Below are 25202 nucleotides of genomic sequence, written 5' to 3' on the forward strand. Positions count from 1 at the left end.
GGGGACAATTTGGAGATGGCCCTTACAGTAAAGTAGTCCTACTGTACAGTACATTTAAAGACATTGTTTATGAAGATCTTTGTTGATCCACCAATAACGTGAATGTTCTATTCACATTTTTCAATAAACAAGGAATGAAAAAAATTAGATTTCCCTAAAGCGAAATAACACCAGTCAATCAAAACTGGATGTGAATGTGTAGGATAAAGATGCATAGAGACAGAGCAAAAGAGAAGCATGTATACTATTTGATTAAATCAACTTGATCTAATGAACACATTAACATGGATCTTTCACACCTCACTGCCCTATGATCAACACCTTATGTTAATCAAAAGAAACATCATACATTAATTAGTTAGCCTACAAAAACACCTCAACTAAGTGATAGTATTGTTGTCATTAAAAAGGCTAGAATATGCTAGAATATGTAGGGTAGCAAACTGACAATTGATTACAGAATAGTGTATGTAAGAAGTAAGCCTAGTATTAAAGATCATATACCTTTCAGCCGGGGTGGGTAGTTGAACTCAACAATTATTTTGATTAATTGTGTTGCCTCTTGCCTGTCTACTTTCTTGGCTACTCAGCAATTACCCCCCTCTCCCCAACGACAAAGGCGGTCAGACTGGTTGGTCGACCCGACCACTGGGTGACGCCTGTGGATGAAACACGGAAGAGTTCATTCAAGGAATGAATATACTGTGGAGAAACAGGCAGGATAGAAACAGACGGAGCGCGTCGGGATCCTTTCTATTACGGCAAAACTTCCTAAAGAAAATGATCCCATGAAAACGAAACAGATGTGTCTCCATATGCGCCTTCGTTGCGTTACTGTGGATAAATGCTGAGATGTCTGGAAAGAAGAAAGTTCATGGATTCTTTGTCGTTTGGTCTATACTTTCCGCGTTCGGTGAAAAACTCGGTAAGCAAACTAACCGTTGTTAAAGCAATTGTGATTTACATGATTAACTTACACAATACTTTTTTAGATTTAACATCGGTCTAGTTACCTTACATTCGATTGGAAAGAAATGTATTATTTAATTCACCATGGTTCCGATCATTTTACGTTTTCCTAGACTTCATTCACTTTTGGTGTGCCTGCTACACATGGCAGATCAAGGGTTAATAACACATTGTGTGGCATGTTCAACAAGCCTCGAATGTTAAGTAGCCTACGTGTGTGATAACTGGTTTGCCAACAGTCAAATGTAGTGTGTGGTATATAATTACAATGTATCTTGTGCATCATATATGTGTTACATTGAATCATGGATCAATCATGCAAAACGTTGAACTCTGACTCAAATGTAACCAGTCATGTTTTAACAGTTTCAAACATTACTCCTTGAGCTGTACTTACTATCTTAGATGAGGAATGTGCTATGGTTAACCATTAAGGCCTGTTGACTTTAGTTTAAAAATGCACTCTTATACATTCATTGATCTCCAAACTCTGCTTAAATATTTCAACTTTTCTACTGAGCAGAGGCAGTTTGTTTCAACATTTCCTCAGCAATTCCCCAACTTGTATGAGATTGTCAGATAGCTTCCATGATATTAAATATATTCAAATGTGTTGTCAGTTAGGACGTCTTTGAACTATCATGTTGTTGCCATGTAGGCCTACATACTGTACCTGTCAATTGTAATCTAACAATCCTTGAGAAAGTACAGCAGGTGACTTTCACCAGTGACAAACCTGCCAAAAGAAAGGAACTGACTGTAGCTGAGATGATACTAGATCTGCTCATCCTTTCCCACCACACTGACAGCATGGCTCGATTTTGTACTCATTTAGCCTTCTAGGCTCATAGTAGGCTACATGCCATTGGGATAACTGGTTTGCCAACAGTCAAATGTAGTGTGTGGTATATAATTACATTGTATCTTGTGCATCATATATGTGTTACATTGAATCATTGTTAGGCCACATTGAGTTGAGATCAATCATGCAAAACGTTGAGAACTGTAACTCAAATGTAACCAGTCATGTTTTAACAGTTGCCTGGCATTATGTTGAGCCTCCCTATCTGTCACATTGTGTCTACTTGGCTCCCCCTCTGAGTGTGTGAGGTGAATATTTCATGTTTGTCCCGAGGGCAGAAGTCAGCCAGGTGATCAGGAGAGACGCTGGCATTTTAAATTGAAATTGTATCATTATATTGTCATCATTTAGTCTTTTTTTTTTTTAGCAGACGCTCTTATCCAGAGCGACTTACAGGAGCAATTAGGGTTAAGTGCCTTGCTCAAGGGCACATCGACAGATTTTCACCTAGTCGGCTCGGGGATTAGAACCAGTGACCTTTCGGTTACTGGCACAACGCTCTTAACCACTAAGCTACCTGCCGCCCCAATATTGTCTGCTCCTACACTATTCTTCATGAGTGTGTTGTTGTATATCAGTATGCCAGGAGTGAAATAAGGATACACACAGTTTAGGTGGAATTAGCATTAGCATAGGCGGCGCTCTATAAGGCTAAGCTTCCCCTAAAGTAAATTGAATTAAATTGCCAAAATGATATAGCCTAATTGGCCTACTCCTGTCTTACATAAATCATTCAAAAGGCTACTACACCAGAAAGCATGATTTGGATGATCAGAGGATCATTAGCTTTAAAAAAAATCTGCCCAAATTGCGGAAGGGCCCGCAATTTGGGCTGCGCTGCAAGGAGATGATTGTTGAGTTGCGAATGTCAGGGAAAGAGAGGCCCAGCCAGGAATATAGCAATATTTCTAAATACAATCGCGGGAAAACATAGTTTGGAAATCAAATGGCAATTGCTGTAAAGAGAAGACAATGAAAATACTCTAATCTTTATTTTAGTTATTAAAATGTCTTAATTGAGCGAACAGTACATCTGATTTGCACCAGCGGAGCATCGGCCATATCCCCGGTGAGAGCGCATATTCACTGTCTTTATCATTGGGTCAGTGCCACTTGAAAGTTTGTTTTTGTACAATCATTTCCTCCTCCAGGTTAGATGGACGTCATACTGTATTTGTCTCCCCTTTTCGTAGGCCTATTAGATAGTTGCAGACAGCGTTGTTTTTATTGATCTGTTTGTCAGTGTCAGCAGAATAGGCTACCCTGTAAATTTTGTCGTATTAAAAAAGATTCTGCTCATGTCTCCAGTCATATAAAATGTAGAATTGCGTGAAAATGTGTTTTATAAAAGGCCACATTTTTCCCGTACAAAGGAAAATAAGCGTATATAGCCTAGCCCAGGGATCATCAACTATATTCAGGCGCGGGCCGGGGTGCCGGAACATAATTACAAATAATTTGTAGACTGCAAATTGACCGCAAGAATCCCAAACAGATATAATATTTGACTAAAACATAATCATTTCAAACCTTGCTTACATTTTGTATATAGCCGTGTCTCTCGATTAGGCATGGAAATACTTGGGAACAGATTTTCCAAATGAAAATCACTTGGAGCTGATTTTCTGGTGTAGAAATGTTTTTGATGTCCAACAATGCAAAAATGTGTATGTTTTATTTATTTTTGCTCAGAAAACATGGGGGGCCAAATAAAACCGCCCGCGGGCCGCCAGTTGGGTAACTCTGGCCTAGCCTATAGGCCTACTCCACTACGCGCTGCATTGAACAGTCTTTTTGCGAACAGTGATTGAGTTATAGTATTAGCCCTTATGACTATCCAATTTACTCAGCCTATTATTCCTAATGATATATCTTACATAAGTCTGCAAATGCGATGATGCATGGAATGCTTTATTATAAAGGTGCATTTTTATGGTGAAAATGTGCTTCCCCAAACTTGAGACTCACGTGCTCTGCCCATGCTAGTGACCCAGCTATGTGCTTGCCTGGCTAGTGGCTATGCAGACTCCTTGCTCCGGCTCAACGCTACGACTCTTCCACGGACGTTATTTTCATCTTTGCAATGAGTCTGGAGCTGAGTACCTCCCCGACCCTTCACCGAATACGAACACATTCGGGACCCCTCTGATTGGTCCAGAAACCAATGGGTTGGACCAGAGCCAGAACACACATGGGTAAAGCTGCGTTTAGAAAATGTGTCATTGGCTTTGATACTCTGATTGGTTCAAGATTTTTTGTGTGTGTGTGTGTGATGATGGCGCCAGAGAAGATGGCTGCCAATTACAGCCCTCTAACCAATTGTACTATTATGTGTGTTTTTTCATGTTATTTGTAATTTATTCTGTACATAATGTTTCTGCCACGTCTCTTATGACCAAAAATAGCTTCTGGATATCAGGACAGTGATTAATCACCTCGTATTGGATGAAGATTTTGTCTTCAACGAGTCGGACGCGAAGGATATTCTACAGACACCCGACAAGGCCCAATCCCTGTCATTCGCATGAGAAAGAGACAGAGATCCTTGTAAGGATCCGACGGCGAGCGAGTAAACTGCCTCTTCCATCAATCCGATTAGCCAATGTTCAATCATTTGAGAACAAATTGGATGACCTAAGACTAAGGTTATCCTACCAACGGGACATTACAAAACTGTAATATATTATGTTTCACCGAGTCGTGGCTGAACGACAACATGGATAACAAACAGCTAGCGGGCTATACGCTACATCGGCAGGATAGAACGGTTGACTCCGGTAAGACAAGGGGTGGCTGTCTGTGTATGTTTGTAAACAACAGCTGGTGCATAAAATCTAATACTAAGGAAGTCTCGAGGCTTTGCTCGCCTGAGGTAGAGTATCTCATGATAAGCTGTAGACCACACTATTTACCAAGAGTTTTCATCTATATTTTTTGTAGCTGTCTACCAGACGTAGCCTACCAGACGAGCTAAATCACTTCTATGCTCGCTTAGAGGCAAGCAACACTGAAGCATGCATGAGAGCATCAGCTGTTCCGGATGACTATGTGATCACGCTCTCCGTAGACGATGTGAGTAAGACTTTTAAGCAGGTCAACATTCACAAGGCTGCAGGGCCAGACGGATTACCAGGACGTGTACTCCGAGCATGTGCTGACCAACTGGCAAGTGTCTTCACTGACATTTTCAACATGTCCCTCACTGAGTTTGTAATACCAACATGTTTCAAGCAGACCACCATAGTCCCTGTGCCCAAGGACACTAAGATAACCTGCCAAAATGACTACCGACCCGTAGCACTCACGTCTGTAGCCATGAAGTGCTTTGAAAGGCTGGTCATGGCTCACATCAACACCATTATCCCAGAAACCCTAGACCCACTCCAATTTGCACACCGCCCCAACAGATCCACAGATGATGCAATCTCTATTGCACTCCACACTGCCCTTTCCCACCTGGACAAGAGGAACACCTACGTGAGAATGCTATTCATTGACTACAGCTCAGTGTTCAACACCATAGTGCCCTCAAAGCTCATCACTAAGCTAAGGATCCTGGGACTAAACACCTCCCTCTGCAACTGGATCCTGGACTTCCTGACGGGCCGCCCCCAGGTGGTAAAGGTAGGTAACAACACGTCTGCCACGCTGATCCTCAACACGGGGGCCCCTCAGGGGTGCGTGCTCTGTCCCCTCCTGTACTCCCTGTTCACCCATGACTGCATGGCCAGGCACGACTCTAACACCATCATTAAGTTTGCAGACGACACAACAGTGGTAGGACTGATCACCGACAACGTTGAGACAGCCTATAGGGAGGAGGTCAGAGACTTGGCCGTGTGGTGCCAGGACAACAACCTCTCCCTCAACGTGATCAAGACAAAGGAGATGATTGTGGACTACAGGAAAAAAAAGAGGATTGAGCATGCCCCCATTCTCATCGACGGGGCTGTAGTGGAACAGGTTGAGAGCTTCAAGTTCCTTGGTGTCCACATCACCAACAAACTATCATGGTCCAAACACACCAAGACAGTTGTGAAGAGGGCACGAAAAAAACAAATTAACCCTCAGGAGACTGAAAAGATTTGGCATGGGTCTTCAGATCCTCAAAGTTATACAGCTGCCACATCGAGAACATCCTGACTGGTTGCATCACCGCCTGGTATGGCAACTGCTTGGCCTCCGACTGCAAGGCACTACAGTGGGTAGTGAGTACGGCCCAGTACATCACTGGGGTCAAGCTTCCTGCCATCCAGGACCTCTATACCAGGCAGTGTCAGAGGAAGGTCCTAGAAATTGTCAGACTCAAGCCACCCTAGTCATAGACTGTTCTCTCTGCTACCGCACGGCAAGCGGTACCGGTGAGCCAAGTCTAGGTCCAAAAGGCTTCTCAACAGCTTCTACCCCCAAGCCATAAGACTCCTGAACAGCTAATCATGGCTACCCAGACTATTTGCACTGCCCCCCCACCCCCACCCCACCCCACCCCATCCCCCTATTTTACGCTGCTGCTACTCTGTTTACTACACTGCTCAAAAAAATTAAGGGAACACTAAAATAACACATCCTAGATCTGAATGAATGAAATAATCGTATTAAATACTTTTTTCTTCACATAGTTGAATGTGCTGACAACAAAATCACACAAAAATTATCAATGGAAATCAAATGTATCAACCCATGGAGGTCTGGATTTGGAGTCACCCTCAAAATTAAAGTGGAAAACCACACTACAGGCTGATCCAACTTTGATGTAATGTCCTTAAAACAAGTCAAAATGAGGCTCAGTAGTGTGTGTGTGGCCTCCACGTGCCAGTATGACCTCCCTACAACGCCTGGGCATGCTCCTGATGAGGTGGCGGATGGTCTCCTGAGGGATCTCCTCCCAGACCTGGACTAAAGCATCCGCCAACTCCTGGACAGTCTGTGGTGCAACGTGGCGTTGGTGGATGGAGCGAGACATGATGTCCCAGATGTGCTCAATTGGATTCAGGTCTGGGGAACGGGCGGTCCATAGCATCAATGCCTTCCTCTTGCAGGAACTGCTGACACACTCCAGCCACATGAGGTCTAGCATTGTCTTGCATTAGGAGGAACCCAGGGCCAACCGCACCAGCATATGGTCTCACAAGGGGGTCTGAGGATCTCATCTCGGTACCTAATGGCAGTCAGGCTACCTCTGGCAAGCACATGGAGGGCTGTGCGGCCCCCCAAAGAAATGCCACCCCACACCATGACTGACCCACCGCCAAACCGGTCATGCTGGAGGATGTTGCAGGCAGCAGAACGTTCTCCACGGCGTCTCCAGACTCTGTCACGTCTGTCACATGTGCTCAGTGTGAACCTGCTTTCATCTGTGAAGAGCACAGGGCGCCAGTGGCGAATTTGCCAATCTTGGTGTTCTCTGGCAAATGCCAAACGTCCTGCACGGTGTTGGGCTGTAAGCACAACCCCCACCTGTGGACGTCGGGCCCTCATACCACCCTCATGGAGTCTGTTTCTGACCGTTTGAGCAGACACATGCACATTTGTGGCCTGCTGGAGGTCATTTTGCAGGGCTCTGGCAGTGCATCCTCCTGTTCCTCCTTGCACAAAGGCGGAGGTAGCAGTCCTGCTGCTGGGTTGTTGCCCTCCTACGGCCTCCTCCACGTCTCCTGATGTACTGGCCTGTCTCCTGGTAGCGCCTCCATGCTCTGGACACCGCTGACAGACACAGCAAACCTTCTTGCCACAGCTCGCATTGATGTGCCATCCTGGATGAGCTGCACTACCTGAGCCACTTGTGTGGGTTGTAGACTCCGTCTCATGCTACCACTAGAGTGAAAGCACCGCCAGCATTCAAAAGTGACCAAAACATCAGCCAGGAAGCATAGGAACTGAGAAGTGGTCTGTGGTCACCACCTGCAAAACCAGTCCTTTATTGGGGGTGTCTTGCTAATTGCCTATAATTTCCACCTGTTGTCTATTCCATTTGCACAACAGCATGTGACATTTATTGTCAATCAGTGTTGCTTCCTAAGTGGACAGTTTGATTTCACAGAAGTGTGATTGACTTGGAGTTACATTGTGTTGTTTAAGTGTTCCCTCTGTGGAGATGGGAGAACCTTCCAGAAGGACAACCATCTCTACAACACTCCACCAATCAGGCCTTTATGGTAGTGTGGCCAGATGGAAGCCACTCCTCAGTAAAATACACATGACAGCCCGCTTGGAGTTTGCCAAAAGGCACCTAAAGGACTATCAGACCATGAGAAACAAGATTCTCTGGTCTGATGAAACCAAGATTGAACTCTTTGGCCTGAATGCCAAGCGTCACGTCTGGAGGAAACCTGGCACCATCCCTACGGTGAAGCATGGTGGTGGCAGCATTATGCTGTGGGGATGTTTTTCAGCGGCAGGGACTGGGATACTAGTCAGGATCGAGGGGAAAGATGAACGGAGCAAAGTACAGCGATCCTTGAAGAAAACCTGCTCCAAAGCGCTCAGGACCTCAGACTGGGGCGAAGGTTCACCTTCCAACAGGACAACGACTCCCTAAGCACGCAGCCAAGACAACACAGGAGTGGCTTCGGGACAAGTCTCTGAATGTCCTTGAGTGGCCCAGCCAGAGCCCGGACTTGAACCCGATCAAACATCTTTGGAGATACCTGAAAATAGCTGTGTAGTGACGCTCCCCATTCAACCTGACAGAGCTGGAGAGGATCTGCAGAGAAGAATGGAAGAAACTCCCCAAATACAGGTGTGACAAGCTTGTAGCGTCATACCCAAGAAGACTCAAGGCTATAATTGCTGCCAAAGGTGCTTCAACAAAGCACTGAGTAAAGGGTCTGAATACTTATGTAAATCTGATATTTCAGGTGTTTTTAATACATTTGCGAAAAATTCTAAAAACCTGTTTTTGCCAGGGTATTGTGTGTAGATTGATGAGGGGGAAAAAACAATTTAATCAATTTTAGAATAAGGCTGTAACGTAACAAAATGTTGAAAAAGTCAAGGGGTCTGAATACTTTCCAAATGCACTGTACATCATAAATAACACACTACATCGTACAAGACATTTTTTACATTATTAATAATACAACATTACAATCAGTAGCGGTGAGTGGGTAAAATCACTGGAGAAGCCAAGCCAGGAAAAAAATGCCATATTACAACCTATGTGTTGTGATAATTGCGGTGTTTGCTCTATACCCTGTTAGTTCATACGCCTTGCAACTGTGATAGGCCTAAGTCCGAGACAATAAGAAGACACAGTGGCAGAATACATTCAACCACACCAAACAAACAGTTACATGACCTACAGCACGGTAAAGCAAGTTAAAGGAAAAATCTGCCCAAAACCACTCATTCATTTAATGTACAGTGTTAAATAACACTATGTGAGAACAATATTTTTTGTGAACAAATATTTCATTTTGGCGTTATAATAAGGTTGGTAGCAACATTGGAAATCATTGTGGAAATCTGTTACAGCTCAAGTCTACTACAAAATCCACAATGCAATGCTCTCTCTATGGGCTGGCTAGCTAGCAAATGTATCTACACACAATAATACCAAAGACACTATCAGCATGTGAAGTAGCTAGTTAGCTGTAAAATCGAATTAACAAACTGCGCTATCAATTTAGGAGACTACAATCTCACCACGTTCAACCTGCAGATCGATGTGCCTCACAGAGGGGAGTCTGACATTCGCAACTGCATATATACTTTTTAGGAGATGGGGAAACGCTGCCCATGCTACCTCAATGGGCCATGTGGTGCATTCTGGGCGATTCTGGGACAAGGAGCGCTCTCCTTCAAGGAGTGAATTGGAGTCTATTGGGCGCTGGCTCAAAACCCCAACATTAGCACGAATTTAGTCAACAAGAAGTACAACATTACAAATATTTTTAAAGATGTGAGATAATTAACTTGCTATCTGTAATATCAAATAGCTTTGGAATCGTGACATTACGTACTTTCGAGGAAAATAGGCATGTTTCTCGACATATACAGTCGTGGTCAAAAGTTTTGAGAATGACACAAGTATTGGTCTTCAGTGTTATGAGATATTTTTGTCAGATGTTACTATGGTATACTGAAGTATAATTACAAGCATTCCATAAGTGTCAAAGGCTTTTATTGACAAATACATTACATTTATGCAAAGAGTCAATATTTGCAGTGTTGACCCTTATTTTTCAAGACCTCTGCAATCCGCCCTGGCATGCTGTCAATTAACTTCTGGGCCACATCCTGACTGATGGCAGCCCATTCTTGCATAATCAATGCTTGGAGTTTTTCAGAATTTGTGGGTTTTTGTTTGTCCACCCGCATCTTGAGGATCGACTACAAGTTCTCAATGGGATTAAGGTCTGGGGAGTTTCCTGGCCATGGACCCAAAACTTCGATGTATTGTTCCCCGAGCCACTTAGTTATCACTTTTGCCTTATGGCAAGGTGCTCCATCATGCTGGAAAAGGCATTGTTTGTCACCAAACTGTTCTTGGATGGTTGGGAGAAGTTGCTCTCGGAGGATGTGTTGGTACCATTCTTTATTCATGGCTGTGTTCTTAGGCAAAATTGTGAGTGAGCCCACTCCCTTGGCTGAGAAGCAACCCCACACATGAATGGTCTCAGGATGCTTTACTGTTGGCATGACAGAGGACTGATGGTAGCGCTCACCTTGTCTTCTCCGGACAAGGTGTTTTCCGGATGCCCCAAACAATCGGAAAGGGGATTCATCAGAGAAAATGACTTTACCCCAGTCCTCAGCAGTCCAATCCCTGTACCTTTTGCAAAATATCAGTCTGTGTCCCTGATGTTTTTCCTGGAGAGAAGTGGCTTCTTTGCTGCCCTTCTTGACACCAGGCCATCCTCCAAAAGTCTTCACCTCACTGTGCGTGCAGATGCACTCACACCTGCCTGCTGCCATTCCTGAGCAAGCTCTCCACTACTGGTGCCCCGATCCCGCAGCTGAATGAACTTTAGGAGACGGTCCTGGCGCTTGCTGGATTTTCTTGGGCGCCCTGAAGCCTTCTTCACAACAATTGAACCTCTCTTCTTGAAGTTCTTGATGATCCGATAAATGGTTGATTTAGGTGCAATCTTACTAGCAGCAATATCCTTGCCTGTGAAGCCCTTTTTGTGCAAAGCAATGATGACGGCACGTGTTTCCTTGCAGGTAACCATGGTTAACAGAGGAAGAACAATGATTTCAAGCACCACCCTCCTTTTAAAGCTTCCAGTCTGTTATTCTAACTCAATCAGCATGATAGAGTGATCTCCAGCCTTGTCCTCGTCAACACTCTCACCTGTGTTAACGAGAGAATCACTGACATGATGTCAGCTGGTCCTTTTGTGGCAGGGCTGAAATGCAGTGGAAATGTTTTTTGGGGATTAAGTTCATTCTCATGGCAAAGAGGGACTTTGCAATTTAATTGCAATTCATCTGATCACTCTTCATGACATTCTGGAGTATATGCAAATTGACATCATCAAAACTGAGGGAGCAGACTTTGTGAAAATTAATATTTGTGTCATTTTCAAAACTTTGGACCGTGACTGTTCACTGACTGAGAAGGGATTGCTTGACAATTTAGATTCGCAACCGCGTGACGCAGCATGACAATGTGAACGCGATTGGTCGGTAGTCTGTTGGATGGGGTGTTATACAGTGGGGAAAACAAGTATTTAGTCAGCCACCAATTGTGCAAGTTCTCCCACTTAAAAAGACGAGAGAGGCCTGTAATTTTCATCATAGGTACACGTCAACTATGACAGACAAATTGAGATTTTTTTTCTCCAGAAAATCACATTGTAGGATTTTTAATGAATTTATTTGCAAATTATGGTGGAAAATAATTATTTGGTCACCTACAAACAAGCAAGATTTCTGGCTCTCACAGACCTGTAACTTCTTCTTTAAGAGGCTCCTCTGTCCTCCACTCGTTACCTGTATTAATGGCACCTGTTTGAACTTGTTATCAGTATAAAAGACACCTGTCCACAACCTCAAACAGTCACACTCCAAACTCCACTATGGCCAAGACCAAAGCTGTCTTGGGACACCGGAAACAAAATTGTAGACCTGCACCAGGCTGGGAAGACTGAATCTGCAATAGGTAAGCAGCTTGGTTTGAAGAAATCAACGGTGGGAGCAATTATTAGGAAATGGAAGACATACAAGACCACTGATAATCTCCCTTGATCTGGGGCTCCACGCAAGATCTCACCCTGTGGGGTCAAAATGATCACAAGAACGGTGAGCAAAAATCCCAGAACCACACGGGGGGACCTAGTGAATGACCTGCAGAGAGCTGGGACCAAAGTAACAAAGCCTACCATCAGTAACACACTACGCCGCCAGGGACTCAAATCCTGCAGTGCCAGACTGCAGTGCAGTCCCCTGCTTAAGCCAGTACATGTCCAGGCCCGTCTGAAGTTTGCTAGAGTGCATTTGGATGATCCAGAAGAGGATTGGGAGAATGTCAGATGAAACCAAAATATAACTTTTTGGTAAAACCTCAACTCGTCGTGTTTGGAGGACAAAGAATGCTGAGTTGCATCCAAAGAACACCATACCTACTGTGAAGCATGGGGGTGGAAACATCATGCTTTGTGGCTGTTTTTCTGCAAAGGGACCAGGACGACTGATCCGTGTAAAGGAAATAATGAATGGGGCCATGTATCGTGAGATTTTGAGTGAAAACCTCCTTCCATCAGCAAGGGCATTGAAGATGAAACGTGGCTGGGTCTTTCAGCATGACAATGATCCCAAACACACCGCCCGGGCAACGAAGGAGTGGCTTCGTAAGAAGCATTTCAAGGTCCTGGAGTGGCCTAGCCAGTCTCCAGATCTCAACCCCATAGAAAATCTTTGGAGGGAGTTGAAAGTCCGTGTTGCCCAGCGACAGCCCCAAAACATCACTGCTCTAGAGGAGATCTGCATGGAGGAATGGGACAAAATACCAGCAACAGTGTGTGAAAACCTTGTGAAGACTTACAGAAAACGTTTGACCTGTGTCATTGCCAACAAAGGGTATATAAAAGTATTGAGAAACTTTCGATATTGACCAAATACTTATTTTCCACCATAATTTGCAAATACATTCATTAAAAATCCTACAATGTGATATTCTGGATTTTCTTTTCTCATTTTGTTTGTCATAGTTGACGTGTACCTATGATGAAAATTACAGGCCTCTCTCATCTTTTTAAGTGGGAGAACTTGCACAATTGGTGGCTGACTAAATACTTTTTTCCCCCACTGTATGTTCCTTCCTTCATTGGATTCCTATATCATTTCTCTAATATCGCTGGCAACGGCACCATGCAATGCACCCTGGACTGAAGAGGCAGACAAATCGCAAAAATGTGCTAGACCCTCCGTTAAATTACTAATTTCTTAAGGAATATCTAAAAAAAATATTATCAATGGCTCATTCGAGAGAATACATCCTCCAGAGTTATGACATCGGCCAGTATTGAAATGTATGATAGACGTTTTCGTGATCTAAAAGTCGTTTTCCTATTAACTTCCAGTTTAGTGAGAGCGACTTTAACAGTGTTACGTCATACTGGTTGGATTTCTGCCTGCTTGAACGCCAATAACTCAGATTAACATGAAATTACCCAGGGAATCGATAGAACATCACTCAGAAATGCACAAAAACAATATAACATTCAAAATGTGTGAACCTTTCCTTTAATGTTTCCGACATTTTCGGACTGCTAAACAACTATTGATTTAGAACCACGGAGAGTTACCGGAAGTTGCAAAGAAAACAGGAGCTGCCTCCCCTATTCCAGCACCATTTCAACGTTTCAACATCATCAAATCACTGATTGGCTGTTATGTTATACTTTTTTAAATCATGGGAGGCCAAATGCTCACTGGCTTCCCTTGCATTCAATGCTATGGGCAGCAACAATGTCATACTCTTTTTGACCAGACTGTATCAGATAGATGGCCTACACTTAGAGACAGAGGGATGCCGTTTCGCGTACTTGAATGCTTTCTCTGGTGAGATACTGTACATTTAGCCTCATGCGAATTGAAGTAAAATTATAAAACACAGAGAGACTAAAGATCATTGTATTTATTTTCTGACCATTTTTGGGGGAAGTCTGGCTTCCCTTGGCATCCATGAATACACACCACTGATTACAATGTATGTGTGTGTGTCTCTTCACAGTCCCCATTGTGTGGAAAAGTTCAATGTAGTCATGGCTCAGCCTCTGTCAGGGGTGTGAAACTCATTCCACGGAGGGCCGAGTGTCTGCGGGTTTTTGGTTTTTCCTTTCAATTAAGAACTAGGCAACCAGGTGAGGGGAGTTCCTTACTAATTAGTGACTTTAATTCATCAATCAAGTACAAGGGTGGAGCGAAAACCGGCAGACACTCGGCCCTCTGTGGAATGAGTTTGAAACGTGCTCTATGTAGTACAGTGCGTTTCCCAGGGTCTGCTTTGGACAACGCCACTCGTCACTACAAAACGACTTCAATGATGGGAGTTGCAGACTAAAGTATGTAACGATCGACAGAGCAGCGGAATCATTTAGTCAGTGTGAGTCATCAAGCTAGCTAGATGCACTGCATAGACTAAAATGTTGCCTTGCTATGAATGAGGAATCTCAGGAGCATAAAAAAAGACAGACTAAAACGGAACTGAAACCTCCAACACAGGCACCGATATCTCAGAGGATCAGAAAATGTCTAGCTCATGGAAGATTAAAAACCAGCTTAGTTGGCCTGTCTGCTGGGGATGCTGTCATATAAAAAAATATATATATTTAAAGTGCATGTGGGCTAACTGTAAAAAACGACCAAAAACTGTTTAACCTTAAACATACAGTAGACAGAGAGCTTGATTGTTATTGTCCCAAACAAACCACTACATGAAAAGACTCTTGAGTGGATGTTAAAGGGCCCACTCTGCCCTTCTCTGTTTACACACCTATGGTCAGTAATGCTCTGCGGCATGGGTGTAGTCTATTTCATACTTTACCACTGTGGTGATGTCAACGCTCCTGCACCTGCCCCCAGGTGGGTAGCTGCATCCTGTTTTAAAATGTTCCGTCCCACTGTGCTTTCCGCCTCACATCTGGACTGAGTTCAGCCTCGGACAACAAAGGCCACTGTGTGTGCCTGCCACTCCATGGCTGGGGACTGGCCAGACAAGTCAAAGCTCACATCTTGTTTTTTAACAGCCTAATTTGTCCACGGGCATGCTAATTTTGCTTAAATGTTTTTCCATTAAATGTGATTTACCTTCCTTGGAAAGAATCTGTCTTTTAGGGATTCTTATCAACAAGTCAGTGTTTTTTTTATGCATGTTTTAGTCCTATAAGAAATGTTCCACCATCACACAGAACCATTGATGTCTAGACAGTGTTTATGTGCCACATACAGTGCCTTTGGAAAGTATTCAGACCCCTTGACTTTTTCCACATTTTGTTACAACCTTTATTCTAAAATGGATCATTTTTTAAATTATTTTATCCTCAGCAATCTACACACAATACCCAAGAAAATGAGAAAGCAAAAAAAGGTTTTTAGAAATGTTCGCAAATGTATTAAAATAAAAAAAAAGTACCTTACTTACATAAGTATTCAAACCCTTTGCTATGAGACTTGAAATTGAGCTCAGGTGCATCCTGTTTCCATTGATCATCCTTGAGATGTTTCTACATCTTGATTGGAGTCCACCTGTGGTAAATTCAATTGATTGGACATGATTTGGAAAGGCACACACCTGTCTATATAAGGTCCCACAGTTGACAGTGCATGTCAGAGAAAAAACCAAGTCGTGGAATTGTCCGTAGAGCTCCGAGACAGGATTGTGTCGAGTTACAGATCTGGGGAAGGGTACCAAAAAATGTCTGCAGCACTGAAGGTCCCCAAGAACAGTGGCCTCCATCGTTCTTAAATTGAAGAAGTTTGGAACCACCAAGACTCTTCCTAGAGCTGGCCGCCTGGCCAAACTGAGAAATCGGGGGAGAAGGTCCTTGGTCAGGGTGGTGACCAAGAACCCAATGGTCACTCTGACAGAGCTCTAGAGTTCCTCTGTGGAGATGGGAGAACCTTCCAGAAGGACAACCATCTCTGCAGCACTCCACCAATCAGGCCTTTATGGTAGAGTGACCAGACGGAAGCCACTCCTCAGTAAAAAGGCACGACAGCCCGCTTGGAGTTTGCCAAAAGGTACCTAAAGACTCTCAGACCATGAGAAACAAGATTCTCTGGTCTGATGAAACCAAGATTGAACTCTTTAGCCTGAATGGCAAGCGTCACGTCTGGAGGAAGCCTGGTACCATCCCTATGGGGAAGCGTGGTGGCAGCATCATGCTTTGGGGATGTTTTTCAGCAGCAGGGATTGGGAAACTAGTCAGGATTGAGGCAAAGTTGAACGGAGCAAAGTACAGAGAGATCCTTGATGAAAACCTGCCCCAGAGCGCTCAGGACCTCAGACTGGGGCGAAGGTTCACCTTCCAACAGGACAACAACCCTAAGCACACAGCCAAGACAACGCGGAAGTGGCTTCGGGACAAGTCTCTGAATGTCCTTGAGTGGCCCAGCCAGAGCCCGGACTTCAACCCGATCGAACGTCTCTGGAGAGACCTGAAAATAGCTGTGCAGCGACGTTCCCCATCCAACCTGACAGAGCTTGAGAGGATCTGCATAGAAGAATGGGAGAAACTCCCCAAATACAGGTGTGACAAGCTTGTAGTGTCATACCCAAGAAGACTCTAGGCTGTAATCGCTGCCAAAGGCGCTTCAACAAAGTACTGAGAAAAGGGTCTGAATACTTATGTAAGTGTGATATTTCCGGTTTTTATTTTTAATAAACTTGCAAAAAATTCTAAAAACCTATTTTTGCTTTGTCATTATGGGGTATTGTGTGTAGATTAATGAGGGGAAAAAATCAATTTGATCAATTTTAGAAAAAGCAACTGTGGAAAAAGTACTGTACATCTGAGTTTAAGGGCCCAGTCCACAAACAAACCCCTAGCCCCTACCCCCTGGCCACAGGCGTGGTTACACGTGGTCTGCAGTTGTGAGGCCGGTTGGACGTACTGCCAAATTCTCTAAAACGATTTTGGAGAGGCAGCTTAGAAATGAAATTTACATTATCTGGCAACAGCTCTGGTGGACATTCCTGCCGTCAGCATGCCAATTGCATGCTTCCTCAACTTGAGACATCTGTGGCATTGTGTTGTGTGACAAAACTGCACATTTTAGTGGCCTTTTATTGTCCCCAGCACAAGGTGAACCTGTGTAATGATCATGCTGTTTAATCTGCTTCTAGATATGCCACACCTGTCAGGTGGATGCATTATCTTGGCAAAAGAGAAATGCTCACTAACAGGGATGTAAACAAATTTGTGCAAAACATTTGACAGAAATTATATTTTTATGCCTATGGATAATTTCTGGGATCTTTAATTTCAACTCATGAAACATGGGACTAACACTTTACATGTTGTGTTTTATATTTCAGTATAGATCTGATGAAAAATTGAATAGGTAGCCTATAGCGAGATGGTAATTTAGTAGCTCAACCTTGCCTTTGATAAGATATTTAATTTTCACCATATTGCTAATCAATAATGTCCTATCTACATGAAGATGCAAGGGATTAGAGACTAGGACTGGGTCTAGGTCGGTGGGAAGCAGTCTGGTGACTGGTCTCTGTGGGACACAGCTGCCATGAGGCCCATGCAAGCCTGTTAGTGCTGTCACAGGTGTTATTGCCACACCCTGGGGGACAGTGGATTAACCTCCCTGTAAACAGGGGCCACTGTGTCACCAGGGCCCGAGGCGTGGGATCCACTGACACACACACACACACACCCGGCCAAAGGGCAGCCCCACACCTGCAGGAGCCTGGATCTGGCCTGGCCCCAGCAGCTGAGCATCCCAGACAGACACCCCACCTCTCCTTTCACCCAATGGGGATCTCCAGGGAGCGAGCATTGCCTTTCTTGGAGGTTGTGCGTCAGTGCTATGCTGTGCGTTCCTAAGCAGAAATGCAGCAGGTATTTCTGTGAAGTAACTCCTGTTTGTTTTGACTTGTCGGTCTAAGGAGAATATGTTGGCTCATGAGACATTGGTTCATTATGACTCACCGTGATTGATGTAATTAGGACTGACTTCCAATAGCTCTCATTAGGTGTTGTGTTTGACTGACACAATGCAATATTTACGGTGTGTTTGGTTTGGCATGTCTTGACTTGTCTCCCTCCCTCAATGTCTACTTAACATGACTGATTCCTTTCATATGTACTGCTACAGTGTCTTACGAAAGTATTCACCCCCCTTGGCATTTTTCCTATTTTGTTGCCTTACAACCTGGAATTTAAATGTTTTTTTTCTGGTGGTTTGTATAATTTGATTTACAGAACATGCCTACCACTTTGAAGATGCAAAATATTTTTTTATTGTGAAACAAACAAGAAATAAGACAAAAAAACAGAACTTGAGCGTGCATAACTATTCACCCCCCCAAAGTCAATACTTTGTAGAGCCACCTTTTGCAGCAATTACAGCTGCAAGTCTCTTGGGGTATGTCTCTATAAGCTTGGCACATCTAGCCACTGGGATTTTGCCCATTCTTCAAGGCAAACTGCTCCAGCTCCTTCAAGTTGGATGGGTTCCGCTGGTGTACAGCAATCTTTAAGTCATACCACAGATTCTCAATTGGATTGAGGTCTGGGCTTTGACTAGGCCATTCCAAGACATTTAAATGTTTCCCCTTAAACCACTCAAGTGTTGCTTTAGCAGTATGCTTAAGGTCATTGTCCTGCTCCGTCCCAGTCTCAAATCTCTGGAAGACTGAAACAGGTTTCCCCTCAAGAATTTCCCTGTATTTAGCGCCATCCATCATTCCTTCAATTCTGACCAGTTTCCCAGTCCCTGCTGATGGAAAAACATCCCCAAGGCATGATGCTGCCACCACCAAGCTTCACTGTGGGGATGGTGTTCTCGGGGTAATGAGAGGTGTTGGGTGTGCGCCAGACATAGCATTTTCCTTGATGGCTAAAAAGCTCAATTTTAGTCTCATCTGACCAGAGTACCTTCTTCCATATGTTTGGGGAGTCTCCCACATGCCTTTTGGCAAACACCAAACGTGTTTGCTTATTTTTTTCTTTAAGCAATGGCTTTTTTCTGGCCACTCTTCTGTAAAGCCCAGCTCTGTGGAGTGTACGGCTTAAAGTGGTCCTATGGACAGATACTCCAATCTCCGCTGTGGAGCTTTGCAGCTCCTTCAGGGTTATCTTTGGTCTCTTTGTTGCCTCTCTGATTAATGCCGACCTTGCCTGGGCCGTGAGTTTTGGAGGGCGGCCCTCTCTTGGCAGGTTTGTTGTGGTGCCATATTCTTTCCATTTTTTTATAATGGATTTAATGGTGCTACGTGGGATGTTCAAAGTTTCTGATCTTTTTTTATAACCCAACCCTGATCTGTACTTCGCCACAACTTTGTCTCTGACCTGTTTGGAGAGTTCCTTGGTCTTCATGGTGCCGCTTGCTTGGTGGTGCCCCTTGCTTAGTGGTGTTGCAGACTCTGGGGCCTTTCAGAACAGGTGTGTATATATACTGAGATCATGTGACAGATCATGTGACACTTAGATTGCACACAGGTGGACTTTATTTAACTAATTATGTGACTTCTGAAGGTAGTTGGTTGCACCATATCTTATTTAGGGGCTTCATAGCAAAGGGGGTGAACACATATGCACGCACCACTTTTCCGTGATTTATTTTGTCATCTTTTGAAACAATATATTATTTTCATTTCACTTCACCAATTTGGACTATTTTGTGTATGTCCATTACATGAAATCCAAATAAAAATCCATTTAAATTACAGGTTGTAATGCAACAAAATAGGAAAAACGCCAAAGGGGATGAATACTTTTGCAGGGCACTGTATATTCTCTTTTTAGACCTGCTGCTGAAATTAGTCAGGTTGGCCTGGATGTGAAGTGAAAGTTGAGACTTGAATGGTGATTGTTGTCTTACAAAATGCAAAAGACATGTTCTTATTTGCCTTCCAGATGAGAGAGCATTTTATTGGTTTCTCTCCACCTAGCTCCACCATCATGTTTCTCATATCATGGTCTAACAAGTCTTAAACAATGTAACACCAAAAAAGAGACAGAACTTCATCCTAATCTAACTCGACTTCTCTCCGATGGTTTTGTCCAGATGACGGTTGTGGCCACTCAGTGCTGGGCCCAGAGAGCGGTGTCCTCTCCTCTAAGAGCTACCCGGGCACCTACCCCAACAATACCTGGTGTGAGTGGAAGATCCATGTGCCAAAGGGCAACAGCCTGGTCATCAGGTTTGGAGACCTGGACGTGGAGGCACGGGACTGCCAGTCGGACTACGTCAAGGTCCTCAAAGGGGGCTACGGGGGAGAACATGGTGAGTCTGAGTCAACCAACTTGGCCTTGGCTATTGTCTCTCTGGGTCTATGAGCGGATGTATGAACTAGCTAGCTAGCTGTGGTGTTGGTGGTTCTACACAGAACAGTCTTCACAACATTCCTTCCCCACAGATGTCGGACTGCGCTTCCCTATTCACTTAGCCAAGGAACGAGTTCTTGTGGGGGATTTGTCTATATATAGAGAGCTGGAGGAGGGAGCGGATGTCTCTGTTGCAGTTGAGAACAGCCTTACACAAAGAGGAAGGTGTGGATGATCATGCTGGTCTGAGGAAATTCAAGCCCACAGTGTGTTCTATTAAAGTCTCTCTGTTACCTTGATCTCTGTGCTTTGATGGGGTTTGAATATACATCTTGGTGGGTTTGACAAGTGCAATTGTTAGTGAGTTTGACAAGTGCTATTGACAAAAGTTGGAGGTAACAGAGAGAAGAAGTGCTCAGGGCTTTACAACAGATATGTAGAATGTTTGAGTTGAATAGACAGGCCTTACAGATAGTGTGCTCTTAACTGACTCATACAGTAAGGCATTGTGAGCCTTTACATGGAGGGTTATCTTCTTTCCAATTTCTTTACAGTGATTGTCATACATTTGTTAGAGGTCAATCAATTTGTGTTGAACAAATTTAAGGAAACCGTGACACAAGTGTGTACAACATGTGAGACGCAACTGCCACCTCACCTGACCATTAGTCATAGCATATCTGACAAGCAAGAAAACGTCTGTCGGCTGTTAGCAGAGCATAGCCCCACACAGAAGCATTTGTCATGCAGCACTTTGGCAGGAAGTCTATCCTCCAGCCTGCCACTACTACTACTGGGCTGGAGTGAGGCTGGGGTGAAGAGCAGGATATAGGCTGAGGGTAATGTTGAGTTGCCAGATCCATCATAATGTAGTGAATGATCATCATGCTCATGTTGCAACCCACCCACGGCTGAGGTTACCAGTACAGAGGCCAGGGTGTCCGAGGCCCTTTGAAACCTCAGTGGTGAAACACTGCATGCCTTGGCTTCTCCCCTCAACAGCTTTCTGGTGGAAGTATTCCATTACCAGGTTTCACAACGTGTGTTGCTCGTAAATATCCATAGGATATTTACAGTATCCCATTCCCAGTCATACTTTTCTAACATTAAATCATGTCAGGACCTTCAAAGTGCTATTTTCACACTTTTTTGAAACTCTTTCTTATCTGACCCTTCTAATGTTCCATAGGACAATAGGATTGAGGAATGTATTTGTTCATCATGAAATCCCTCTGTGTTGTTGACGTGTAGTACAGTGAGTCGGTGGATATAGTAATTTCCATCCGGAGGCTGTGGCTTCCATGGCGCTGACTGGTGGAGGCATCGTGTTTCATCATGGTTGTCAGGTGAAAGCAAAGCCACAAAGGCCATGGAGACCAAGAACAACCAGCACTGGCTGCCTGGCTGAGTCCCTCTCATTGGAAACGGCCCTGGGCACTAGGCTGGCCTGGGCATTTCTCTCTCCCATCTCTTTGTCTGCCCTGCAAATTATTTACAGTGAGATTCCTGTCTCTGACAAAAGGGAAGCATTTTTCCTCCTGTGTGAAAGGGAGAGCGGAAGAGCGGTTCAGATGACATGATGTGGTTTGGCTTGTTGGGGCTGAAAATAGAGCGCATGTTGGTGAGGTCTGGAGGGACAAACATCCCCGGTGGGAGGGAGGGGTAGGGGGACCCTGTAGATAGCAGGTCAGACCCTGTCTGTGACCTCCGATATGGTGGGAGTGTTTTCCGATAATATGCTATTTTTTGCTCTATTTTGGTGGCCTCTGTTACATTCTAATGCCTTGATTCCATCTGAAAAACATAGCTAAATTATTGAATACTTTGAGTTTACCTCCCAGATTGGTAAAAAGAGTTGAGTAGAAAGACAATTAAAATGACTGAAAATGTACTGTATGAATTCAGTGTATTGTTAGTTGTTTTGGATATTGTCTAGACCTATATGATCAGGACTATTTTCTGTTAAAGAGAACATTAAACCTGTGTTCTCTTGAGTAGTGTTGCATGGTATACCGAAACGTGTACTTTTTCAAGTTCTCGATCCACCCCATCTCGTAGTTTTTCAAGGTTCGGTACTAGAATTTTTGTTACGTTTGAGACTTCTGTCAAATGCGTCTCACGTGATGGGGTGGATCAAGTCTATCAGTGCAGCCCCTTTTTATAGTGCAAAGAGCAAAGTGCCTGCTCCACTTTCTCATTCATTGCTAGAGTTGTCTGGGCTGTTGTCAGCTCTCCAGTCCCCACCACAGGAGGTTGGTGGCACCTTAATTGGGGAGGACTGGCTCGTGATAATGGCTGGAGTGGAATAGGTGTAATGGTCTCAAATACATCAAACACATGGTTTCCATGTGTTTGATGCCATTCCATTTGCTATTTTCCAGCCATTTATTATCAGCCGTCCTCCCCTCAGCAGCCTCCACTGGTCCCCACTCATGCTGCACAAAAGTTTACACACTTGAATATTGCAACACGGTATGTAGAAATGTTTAAACTGTTCATTACTGTTCGCAAAAAACTATGTCCATACAGGCTAGAAAACTTTTCAAATGCAAGACGATACTGGTAGCTTCCAGCTTTAATTTTAGGCTAACCTTCCTTGCTAGCTTACAGCTGAATTCACTGCCTAGTAGTACTTTGTTTGTGATAATATGCAAACCACAAAGCAGAATATGCTGATTTCAAAGCTGACTGTCTCCAAAAACGTTATTAATCCACTTCGTCTCCCTCGCCACCAAAAACGAATTCACTTCTTCTTCCTTTGCTTTCCTGGTTTCCACTAGATTCAATAGTCAGATTCCACAGACACATTCTGCCTGGCGAATGACGTCATTCATTTCTTAAAGAGGGAGCGCACACTTTTAGAAAAGAGATTGCATCTTCTATGCAAATGTTGTTAATCAGTACAATAAAATAAGTCCTAAATGGAGGGGATTATTTGTCATCTGTAGCCCTATGAAATCAGCTAAAATAAGCTCAATAACTCAATTCATGCACACACTCCTATTGAATAATATTTATTCACCTGTATTGTGAATAGAGCTAGGCTACATCTTGATTTGCCCAGTTTATCAATAGAGATTTACCATTCAAATAAATGATTACCATTATGTTGTTTTTTAGTTAGATTGGTAAAAACAAAGTCAAATAGATTTTACAATTAATGCGTACTTGGCTGTCTCAAAAAAATGACTTTGGCTAATATGTATTTTTTCTTTTTTGTGGTATCGTTTTTGTATGAGTATCGTGATGGTATTGAGCATTGTGATACTAAACCTGGTATCGGTATCGAAGTCCAAATTCTGGTATCGTGACCACACTGCTCTTGAGATTAAAGTCATATTTACATTTTTACTGCAAGATATGGATTGCACAATGATGTTTGTTCTTCAAATTATGTATTTTATTAAAGGTCCAATGCAGCCGTTTTTATCTCAATATTAAATCATTTCTGGGTAACAATTAAGTACCTTACTGTGATTGTTTCTTTTTGACCATTTTAATTAAAAAACAAAAATAGATTCTTAGCAAAGAGCAATTTCTCAAGCAAGAATTTTGCTAGGACTGTCTGGGGTGGTCTGAGGGGGAGGGGGAAACTGAAAACTAGCTGTCATTGGCAGACAGGTTTGAAACTCTTTTTCTTATTGGTCTATTAACTAATTTACCGCCTGGTGATGTCACCAGGCAGGCCAAAATGCCATCCCACCAAAACAGGCTGAAATTTCAGGCAGTCTTTTCAAACAGCATTATCATCATGTTCACAATTTCACAGTATTATTCCAACCTAGATAGAGATATACAGTTGAAGTCGGAAGTTTACATACACCTTAGCCAAATACATTTAAACTCAGTTTTTCACAATTCCTGACATTTAATCCTAGTAAAAATTGCCTGTCTTAGGTCTGTTAGGATCACCGCTTTATTTTAAGAATGTGAAATGTCAGAATAATAGTAGAGTGATTTATTTCAGCTTTTATTTATTTCATCACATTCCCAGTGGGTCAGAAGTTTACATACACTCAATTAGTATTTGGTAGCATTTCCTTTAAATTGTTTAACTTGGGTCAAACGTTTCAGGTAGCCTCCCACAAGCTTCCCACAATAAGTTGGGGCTGACGTTTGGCAACTCGAACCTTCAGCTCCCTCCACAGATTTTCTATGGGATTAAGGTCTGGAGACTGGCTAGGCCACTCCAGGACCTTAATGTGCTTCTTCTTGAGCCACTCCTTTTGTTGCCTTGGCCGTGTGTTTTGGGTCATTGTCATGTTGAAATACCCATCCACGACCCATTTTCAATGCCCTGGCTGAGGGAAGGAGGTTCTCACCCAAGATTTGACGGTACATGGCGCCCCCCCGTCCATCGTCCCTTTGATGCGGTGAAGTTGTCCTGTCCCCTTAGCAGAAAAACACCCCCAAAGCATAATGTTTCCACCTCCATGTTTGACGGTGGGGATGGTGTTCTTGGGGTCATAGGCAGCATTCCTCCTCCTCCAAACATGGCGAGTTGAGTTGATGCCAAAGAGCTCGATTTTGGTCTCATCTGACCACAACACTTTCACCCAGTTCTCCTCTGAATCATTCAGATGTTCATTGGCATACTTCAGACGGGCCTGTATATGTGCTTTCTTGTGCAGGGGGACCTTGCGGGCGCTGCAGGATTTCAGTCCTTCACGGCGTAGTGTTTTACCAATTTGTTTTCTTGGTGACTATGGTCCCAGCTGCCTTGAGATCATTGACAAGATCCTCCCGTGTAGTTCTGGGCTGATTCCTCACCGTTCTCATGATCATTGCAACTCCACGAGGTGCGATCTTGCATGGAGCCCCAGGCCGAGGGAGATTGACAGTTCTTTTGTGTTTCTTCCATTTGCGAATAATCGCACCAACTGTTGTCACCTCCTCACCAAGCTGCTTGGCGATGGTCT

General features: G+C 43.7%; 1 protein-coding gene across 2 annotated transcripts in view; it reads left to right on the plus strand.

Annotated features, from left to right (window-relative positions):
* The first annotated feature begins 711 nt into the window (after window positions 1-711).
* LOC121548944 (discoidin, CUB and LCCL domain-containing protein 1) overlaps window positions 712-25202 on the plus strand; it is a 46872-nt gene continuing 22381 nt past the window's right edge. The window contains exons 1-2 of one of the 2 annotated variants that reach the window (XM_041860622.1): window positions 712-925; window positions 20024-20242. In XM_041860622.1, the coding sequence (XP_041716556.1) occupies window positions 853-925; window positions 20024-20242 (292 nt within the window). In that variant the 5' untranslated portion in view covers window positions 712-852. The remainder of the gene's footprint in view (window positions 926-20023; window positions 20243-25202) is intronic. The other variant, XM_041860623.1, reaches the window with a different exon arrangement.

This window comes from Coregonus clupeaformis, chromosome 33 (genome assembly GCF_020615455.1).
Source record: "Coregonus clupeaformis isolate EN_2021a chromosome 33, ASM2061545v1, whole genome shotgun sequence".
Classification (NCBI taxonomy): Eukaryota; Metazoa; Chordata; class Actinopteri; order Salmoniformes; family Salmonidae; genus Coregonus; species Coregonus clupeaformis.